General features: G+C 39.7%; 3 protein-coding genes and 1 pseudogene across 3 annotated transcripts in view; 1 reads left to right on the forward strand and 3 right to left on the reverse strand.

The window, feature by feature from the left end:
• Positions 1-4,187, forward strand: part of LOC138016525 (uncharacterized) — a 6,916-nt pseudogene extending 2,729 nt beyond the window's left edge.
• On the reverse strand, positions 1,952-2,491 carry LOC138016169 (putative nuclease HARBI1). The gene has a single exon (XM_068863345.1). The coding sequence runs from the start codon at positions 2,489-2,491 to the stop codon at positions 1,952-1,954; it is 540 nt and encodes a 179-aa protein (XP_068719446.1).
• Positions 2,708-3,370, reverse strand: LOC138016171 (putative nuclease HARBI1). Its single transcript, XM_068863349.1, has one exon. The coding sequence runs from the start codon at positions 3,368-3,370 to the stop codon at positions 2,708-2,710; it is 663 nt and encodes a 220-aa protein (XP_068719450.1).
• A 3,411-nt stretch (positions 4,188-7,598) lies between the features above and the next one.
• Positions 7,599-10,000, reverse strand: part of LOC138015562 (RYamide receptor-like) — a 6,266-nt gene continuing 3,864 nt past the window's right edge. Inside the window, exon 3 of the mRNA XM_068862632.1 lies at positions 7,599-9,423. Coding sequence (XP_068718733.1) covers positions 8,649-9,423 — 775 coding nt within the window. The 3' untranslated portion in view covers positions 7,599-8,648. The remainder of the gene's footprint in view (positions 9,424-10,000) is intronic.

The raw sequence follows: 10,000 nt of genomic DNA on the forward strand, positions 1-10,000 counted from the left end.
TTTTCACTTGCATTTTTTTGTGAGAAAGGTTTCAAGTCAAAATGGTGTGTTATTTAGGTACAGTTTCTTCTTTTGTATTGGCAGGAAGAATAACTTGGGAGGATATTTATATAAATGTTCCTTCTAACTCAAAGTAGTGAAGGACAATCTGGTAAGGAGTTTGGCGAATTAAAACCTTGGCCTGTCTGTGTGTTTGTTTACTATCAGTGGACCGTGCACGTCCAATCGAAGCCATATTTGGGTGACACTTTTTGCAGATTTCAGCTTGCTTCTTCAGACAAAAAATGGTATTGCTTCTACACCTCATTACACAACCAGAAATGGTCATTATTTTATTATGTACACACATTTCTCATATGAACATGAGTGGCTGTATTTAAGTTTTTTAAAGGATTTGCTTGTGCTCGATAGTGTCACATTTAAGTGTACCTTGAAACCTAGCTTTCAAGTTTCTTCTTAATTCATACATTCATGCAATTATTAAGCCCCGTTCAAACGGTCATGATAGTTGATGATAGTTGATGATAGTTTCAACTATCATTCACTATCATTGACTATCATGTTTGCGATCAAACGGTCCATGATAGTTCATGATAGTTGACGAAATCGCGCAATGTGCTGGCGTAGCTAACTGGTACCTAGTCTCCTACCGCGCGCGATTGTAAACAAATATGGCGGGGATATCAAACTACACTTCTCGTTGTATGGTTTTTTAGCTTTTTTAGCTTTTCTCACTTTCTCGCTTTCAGCGTCACTGTCGTCCGAATATTCGTCCAAATTATTGTTTTGTTGTTCCTCACAGGACGATGGCAAACTTGCGGTAGCCATATTGCATTGAGCCCGCCTTGGTTACCCCCGCTGACCGAAAAACTATCATGCACTATCATCCGCTCGGTCAAACGGAAAAAACTATCATGAACTATCATGTCGAATTTGAACATGTCCAAACTGCATGATAGTTGATGATAGTTGATGATAGTGAATGATAGTTCGTGTTCAAGCGTGCGTGATGGTTGAAACTATCATCAACTATCATCAACTATCATCAACTATCATGACCGTTTGAACGGGCCTTTAAGGCTTAGTTTCAACTATCGTTTGTGGCGGCCCAGCAACTCTTCACGTATGTCATCCTGCATTACAGCCACTAAAATTGTGGCAATAGCTGCTCTTCTCGGCTGATACACAGCCATTTTCGTCACGAAATTCAAATCCCCGCCATATTTGTTTACAATCGCGCGCGGTAGGAGACTAGGTATTAGTTAGCTACGCCAGCACATTGCGCGATTTCGCCAACTATCATGAACTATCATGGACCGTTTGATCGCAAACATGATAGTCAATGATAGTGAATGATAGTTGAAACTATCATCAACTATCATCAACTATCATGACCGTTTGAACGGGGCTTTACTGGTATGTTTTCTGGTTATACAGGAAACTTTGACAACATTGTGCAACTTCCCTCTTTGCAAATAACATATCCCTTTTTTTGTTTACGTATATAATAAAATTATGCACTAAGTAAACAATAGCCCACAAGGTAAGATACAAGTATCAAATTCAAATATAGAGAAAAATGTTCTACATTTGACATCTTAATGGTCTAATCAGTTTAAATCATTTGCAAGACACTGAACAAGACAGAGAGCAGTTGAACATCAGACACCAGTGATCAGTGGTGCTAAGAGTTTGTTTCACTTGCAGAACTTCCATCACAAGAAGCAGCAATTTCTATTTAGCTAAATAGTGTTGGAATAAAAACTTGTAAATCTGAGCCTATAGGAATACAGCTATTGTGTGGAGTGTTGTGCTACCATTGTCATAATCCAACATGATAAACTCACTGCTCTTTGATACTGTACAGACAATTAATTAGTTAATTAATTAATTAATTAATTAACCAATCACGATGGAACATGACTATAGATCAGTCTTAGTCCAGACCATGTCACTTGTTTCTTATTTTTTTTTTAATACAGTGATAAATCAGTTTAATGTGACAGCAAAATATTAAAAAAAAAAAGGTATTGCAAATATAGTCCTTCACAGCCTTTCCATTTTCTGGGCCATGATAAGGAGCAATGTCTGGCTGGTCTTCATTCTGAAGAAGGCCATCAATTGGCTCATTATGAAGCAATGCAATGTTGTGTAGCACTGCACAAGCACCAATCAATTGGCAGGTCTTTTCAGGGTTCATTCGTTCTTCAGAGTGAAGCAGGTGAAAACGGCCCTTCCACCAGCCAAAGGCTTGTTCGATGGCCACTCTTGTACCCGTGTAGGCTTTGTTGTAGGTCTCCTGTTTTGCAGTTGTTGGATTAAGATAGGGGGTCATGAGATATGGTTTACATGGATACCCACTATCTCCCAGTAGCAAACCATCCTCTATTGAGTGGGGCTGACTCTCCAACTTCTGGCCAATGTGTGAGTTGTTGAATACAAAACTGTCATGCGTGCTCCCAGGCCATCTTGCAACAATGTTTGTAAACATGCCTAAAAATTCCGATAAGTTGTGCTTAGATTTTGTATGCATAATCATTACGAAGTAATTTTACATAAGAATTTAGAAGAGCAGTTTCTGATGTATGGGGATGTCCTCTTTAAATAAAAAAATATTTCTGCTATGGAGTCTTAAAGATGCTCATGCAACTCCAAACAAGAACAAAATGAAACAAAATTGTTTCTAGAAGTGATTGTTTACGTATAGTTATACAACTTTCCAGTCTTTGAAATTATGTGCTCCACCCTCCCAGATCAAAAAATTGCTGGCTTTTGATACCAAGTAATTGTAGCATAAAATAATCATTGATAGCACATTGTGTTCTCTAACTTTATGGTTGCACACTGCTTGCACATTGATCGAGTGAAATCCTTTTCTGTTCACGAAGTCGTTTTCGTTCGCTCTGGGTGCCTGGATCCTCACATGTGTCCCGTCGACGCAACCAATTACACCAGGGAACCCTCCTTTGTCATAAAAGCCTCGCTTCACTTCTTGTAGTTCGGCGGGAGAAGGCCATAAAATGAATTCGTTCTGTTTCTGCGCTAGAGCAAGCGACACATCTTTTACCACTCTTGAGACTGAGGATTTTGGCAGACCAAAGGTGTCACTGATGATTTGTAGAAAGCTGCCGCTCGCAAAAAAACGTAACGCTACGAGAATTTGCAGTGTCGGCGACAACGCATGGTTTCTCTTCGTCTCTCGTTGCAGATCTTTTTCAAGGATTTCCGTTAAAAATTCTATGGATTCTCCGCCAAATCTGTATCTGCTGCGAAGTTCTTCATATGAAAATTCGTCAAGATAAATTTCGTGCTGACGAAACTTTCTTACACGTACTTGTGGACGAATTATCGGGAACAGTAAGTCCGCCATTTTGTTTGTTTTGACAAAGTTTGTTCAACTTTATTCCCCGATTAGTGAGTTAATCGACCTATCTAGATGTGTTAAATTTAACCCTCAGTTTATCCCTTGGATAGCACTAATCGTGCTTTCAGGAACAGAAACTAATCGACGGATAAATTTTATTCCTCGATTATCATGATTTAACCCTCGATTAGCGTTAATCGGCTTTTCAGGAACCGGGGCCAGGATTTGAACGTCGCGTTGCGGTTAGCGAATGGTTAGTGAATCGAGTTTATCGTTTTGTGAATCTTATAAAACAGCGAAACTGTAGTGTAATCATAGCTCTACCTTGCTTTAGGTGCAAATGCAAACAATGCAGTGACGAAACCTTGGCAGACGCACTAGAATTCCGTTGTTGCCGCGAGGTCACAAATACCAGAAGACAGTTGGTTTTCGATGATTCCATCGAAACAATAAGCTGTATCACGCAACACGAGAATTACAGCGCTTTGACAAACAGGACCGTGCTCTTACAAGTTGCTCCTTTACTTCGCTATCAGAATGGGACGGCATACCGGTGAGGAACTGGAGTGCATGAAAATGAGTAAGTAACGTTTTGTAGGCGAGGTGAATTATGGACACAGATATTACGATCGCTGCTTACTTTTTTTTGTTATTATACAGATTTGTGAGAGCTGTTGCATACCGATGGGTTGTAAGATGGTTGTGCGGTTACATGGGCTGGGAAAACAGAAGACCACTTCCCGCATGTATATATCATAATATAAGGTGCAAGTTCCTAACCAACAACACAAGAGGGTATACCGCTGCACAAGCAAGAGATTAGCATTGTTGCACTCAAGTACTTTAAGGCCTGAGTCAAAGACTTTTACTGGTAAAAATAATTTACAAATTATATGTCTGAAGATAAGTGACAATGGAACCAAACTTAGCACAGAGTGAGGTTTAAACAGGCCACGTGGCTTTTAGCGAAAAATAGACATTCTTCTTTACATTCCTGACCCAGGCCTTAAACTGCTAGGGCACTTCAGTGATTTTTTCAAAATGTAAACTGTATAAGCATTGTTTTGTATGAGTCACTCCTTGTTCACTCGAGAGTTGAATGGAAAAGTGCATTAATTTTGTTTCAGCCCAATATTTATTGGGACATTCTCCTGACTTGTGCGTGGTCATCTCTTGTTTGTGTCGAATGATATTACATTGAAGGAGGTCATACTTTCTTTGAATAAACGATTATAGAAGAACTTATTTATGTGGCACATTTTACACCTATGTAAATGGTGGAGGGTGGGGGGGGGGGGGGGGGTAAAGTCCAAAATGTCTGTTGTTGATTAGGGGGTTGTATAATCCCTGGTAATCCCTAGCTTCTGTCTAGCCAGTAAAGCATTGAGTTGTAAGGGCATATTTCAAGAGGTAGTAGTGGGTATACCATTTGTATATTAAGAATTTTGCTTTACTGAAATTCTGAAATGTTTAGAACCACAGCTTCCATATCCACCTCTTTATTCCAACCAGAACATACTTGTAGAACTAAAAATCATTATAAACATGTACTCTTTACTCCTAGGCCAGTAAGTAACCATTTTGTCATATGGAAAGATTTAAGACCGAGAAAAATTATGTGATTCTCAAGAAAAATATAATAATTAGATAACTTGAATTTTGCCCAATAATAAAAGAGAATGTTTAATTAAAACGAAGACCATGATTGGCAATAATATGGTAATTCCATCACCCAATGGTCAGAGATTTATTTTGTTTTCTTCACACATAAAGTAGTTATCAAACATGTACAGTTGATGTGTACATGCAATGGTATAATGGTACACCATGTAGAATACTGACATTTCATTCAATGAAATACATCAAAAGGTGAATGACCTCATTTTGAGAGATAAAGTGGAATAAAGTACATCAGTAAGACTCTTCTTTGAACTGACAAAGTTTTTTTTATGGCTTCTAATTTTAGCGTGATTCCTATTCGCTGGTTATTGACAGTTGACTCTGAAATGGCTTTTTCCCTTTTCCATTCGCTCGCTGAGGGTGTGCTTGTTTTCTTTTAAAACTCACGCGTTGCAAGAAAAATTAATTGCCAAACTGGTGAATTCCAAAGTAAATTTCCCTCGCAAAACCGATATCGTACTCATCGCTTCGTGATTCATGCGGTATCAGTTTTTAGCGTAAAATTTACCGTGGACTCGAATGATCGTCCTATCACACCTACTTATTTTGAGATTCATGTCTTCCTCGTCCTCGTCTTTTCTATTATTTAATTTATGCATATATGTGATTTAAACAGAGACTTTGAGCGTTGATAAATTAATTTAAGCTGGTTTCCACGTACGGCGCAAGCATAAGCATGTGCATTAATTTGTTGTTAATTAGAAGTGTCTTTTGTTGTAACGGAAGGTATCAATTATCAAACGCTACTGCGTCTGCGTATGTTGGTTGTGCTTATGCTTGCCTCGTACGTGTAAACCAGCCTTTAGGAGGAGAGACATGAAGCTTTATCTCTGTGGCTTTCGTTGAGGCCTCATAGCCTACCTAGATCGATCTCGTCAATAATCCTTTGTGTCATTTACCATTTAACAGCTAACGGACAACCCGAGAACGTTGTTTTGTCCAACTATATTCGATCAAATTTAGACAGCCTACTTATGAAATGCACAATGCACAATGCCCTTATGAAATGCACAAACCCAATGCACTGGTGGAGATTGCCGGGGATTCTAACCCCCTTTCAACGGGTCTCAAACCAAAGGACTTGACACAGTCAAACAATCTTAAACAAATAGCAAAATTTAAGACCAGAGATACGGGAACCTTAGACTTGGTTTTCAACTGTTTCAACTACCAAAGATAGCGAGGAGTGATCATTTTACGATTTTAGCAAAACCAAAAACAAGTAGCACGAATTGACATGCAATCCAAAAAGTGACAGTGCGCGATTTACGAGACTAACAAGGACTAGTCGCAGTTGTCTTCGGCAGAACAAACATAAGTTTCACATCTTCATTACCGAGCTACAAAATGTAGTAGACACTTACCTTCCCTGGAAATCAATTAGAATTCACCCAACTTATAGACTACGAAAACTACGAAGTGAATCAAGATGCTAATTAAAAAGCGGCAAACTGCATTCACCCGTGACGGGAAAGATTCCGCTTCCTATAGGCTTTTGAGGAATAAATTCCAATGGGAAATAGGGTCGGCAAAATACGACTATTGCCATCATAAAGTAAGTGACCGTGAGCAGACGGATTCCAAAAAATGGTGGAAACAAATCAAGTTATTGTTAGGTCAGGATATACAACAGAAATTATTCCATCAATTCCTAGGCACTAAAGCTCTAGCTAATATGGTGAACAACCACTTTATCAGTCTCACATCAGACTTTGCTCCCTTGACCCCCACCGGAGTAACGAGTCAACAGGTTCCCCCGGCCTCCTAGTGAGTGTCAGGCAGGTGCAGGACTCTTTATCAAGCCTAAATGTCAGGAAAATATGATACCAAATAGGGTGTTAAAGGATTTCGCACCTGAACTCGCCCCGCTAATTATGGACATTTATAACTGCTTACTTAGGGAGAGCTATGTATCTGATCTGCTGACGCGATCCATAATCAACCCGCTGTCCATGGTTTCCCCGCCACAGGAAATCCAAACTGACTTGCGACCTCTGATCTCTCTGACCTGCACCCTTGCCAAAGTCTTGGAAGGGTTTGCGCGCAGCAGGCTTGTCGCGCAAATTTCGGAAAACCTTGACCCACGCCAGTACGCAAGGGAGGGGCGCTCCACCACGGACGCCTTGATTTCATGATATCTTAAAGGCGATACATTAGGCAACAGGTAGCGGGAACTGTGAAGCTAGAATGTTCTTTGCTGATTACTCAAAGGGTCTCGACCTGGTTGATCATTCCATTCTTCTCACACTGTGTTAATTAACTGGATTAGGGCCTTTTTAACGGAGAGGTCGCAAGCTGTAGCTCTCTGTCTGATTGGAAATCACCCAGGGAAGGTATTCCGCAAGGGACGAAACTGGGGGTGATTTTGTTCGCTGTGACGACCAACAATCTTTTGCATGAATGGCATCTGAGGATTAAATTCGTTGATGATACCACGGCATTGGAAATCTTACCAAGGAATGGTATTAGCTTACAAAATGTGGCTGTCAATGACATTCACAAGTTTTCTATAGAACACAATATGAAATTAAATCCAAAAAGGTGCAAAGAAATGTTAATTGACTTCATGCAAAATGATAATCTTACTATAAGACCAATTGTCCCAGGTAACAATACAGTTGAACGTGTAACAACTTATAAATTACTCGGTATTGTTATCAGTAATGAATTAAAGTGGAGCGAGCATATTGATTACATATCGAAAAAAGTTTCAAAGCGCCTATATTCCCTAAGGATTCTTTAAAAAGTTGATGTTAATAAAGATGAATGGAATTATTAAAGTTTACCTGACAACAATAAGACCTATATATTAGAATACGGCGTGCAAGTCTGGGAAGATATTGCTGAATTTCTTTCAAATAAGCTGGAATCAATTCAAAAGAAGGCTCTACATATTATCTCTTCATGCCACAGTTATTTAGATGCCCGTAATATTACCAACCTTAGCACCCTGAAAGAAAAACGAACTCAAGTCTTCTGTAAATATATTCGGAAGATGTCCGGCTACTATAACTAATAGAAATATTGTTTACGCTGATAGGAGTTGTTGCCGGACCCCAGCGTTCAGGTCAACCTCGTTCCCAGGGTCTCTCATCTTAACGCCTGGGGCGAGCGAGGAGAGACCCTGGTAGGGTCTGGTCACGTGTCTCCCAGAATCTGGGAGAGGACAATTTATCCAATGATGGGAGGGGCGGCTTAGTAAGAGTTTTGTCTATACCGAGACTCGCTTTGAATTCGACAAAGCTCAACGCGACAAATTCCTTGTTTAGAGAGGACCCTCCCTAGTGTTTTCAGTTGTCACGGAAGCACGTGACCAGACCCTACCAGGGTCTCTCTTAGCTCGAGAGACCCTGGGAACGAGGTTGGTTCCTTCATCTCATTCGCTAGTAAATATGTAGATATGTAAGTAGTTAATTAAGATATTTTTATTGTTCTTAAAGTAGCAATAGTTTTAATTATTTATTGATTGTATATTTTTAGTCCTTTAATTCACTCCAGTTAATTCTGCAATGTGGCAAATAAACGGTATTTATTTATTATTCCCGGGTGTTTTTCGTTACCTTTATTTGCTAATTCATTCGGAAACTACGTATTCGAGACTATTTTACACCTTTGTCTCTAGGAAATTCCTCTGTCGACAGACCAACAAAGTACGGAAACCATTTCTGAATTCTTCATTTATGCCAGCATACAGTAATGGATTCACGCAGCTGTTGATATAAACCATGATGCTCCCAAACGTGTGAAACTCGTTAAAATGCGACCAGTTTCCACCGGCACCAAACTCATACCAAAGCCAAATGACCTGATTGGGTAGCATACAGATAGCGTAAAATACAACCACCGTTACCAACATTTTTGTTATGTTAGTCGTACGCCTCAACTTCCTCATTTCTGTTTTATTGGCGGCAACCGGGACAACAAACTGTTGCTGTGCGGGATCACTAAACTTCAGTTTTCGAATGCCCTCTGAAAAGCGCTTAACTGGTGGGGATGATGAAGAAAACACTTCACTTGCGGTTTGTGGCTGTAGGATATGGACATTTTTTTCAGCGCTACTTGTCACTCCGTAGGAGCCGTAAGTCGCCCGATTTCTTTCAATACGAGCGGCCTGCTCTCGCAACTTCTTTGCAACCATAACGTAGGCGAAAATGATGACCATGAGAGGAAGAGCGTACTGGAAGACAAACAATCCCATTGTGTAAATCTTTACAGCAGATGGGTGAGACCAGTCTTCGTTACAGTAACCATCTCGAATTTTAAGCGCCATTGAGTACGGTAGCACAAGCAAGAATGAAATTAACCAGGTCGACACAATGATTGCTGTCGTTTGAACAGTGGAGAAGCGGGACTTCCATGGATGAACAACGGCACGGTATCTAAAAGTGCGGGAAAATATAATTGTAGAAATCGGTTTACCTTGCTTTGAAGGGAATGGAAATAACCTTACAGTCGACAAATTAATAGGACTCTGCAGAAATAAAACACATCATAATTAGAGCTATCAATGTATACATTAGCTGTCTGTAACAGTGTGTACAAATGATGGACAAAAATGATCGGTTCCGTGATGTTCCAACTAAAAGCAATATAATATCAATGTGTATTCAATTTTCGACTTATGGGATATGGGACATTGCGTTTCTAGTTTTCTGATTGGTTCACTCAATTTCGGCTATCAGCTCATATAAGTACCGTCGTATCACCTAATATGGAAAATGATTTCATTAAGGGTTTGCCAAGCTGTAAATTGATTAGCTTTAATTTCTAAGTGTGTGTTCAGTACTGAAATTTAATAAAACAATTTTTCTATTCGCCCCATGTTGGATATGATACTGGTTGTAGCGAACTCGGCGTTAAGCGCTAAGCGCCTCGCTCATATCCAACGCGCGCTCATGGAATAGTTGTTAAATAGCGTCCAGTTATTGGCCGTTAAATTAATTAAGATTCCCTATA

The sequence above is a fragment of the Montipora capricornis genome, chromosome 9 (assembly GCF_036669925.1).
Source record: "Montipora capricornis isolate CH-2021 chromosome 9, ASM3666992v2, whole genome shotgun sequence".
Lineage (NCBI taxonomy): Eukaryota > Metazoa > Cnidaria > Anthozoa > Scleractinia > Acroporidae > Montipora > Montipora capricornis.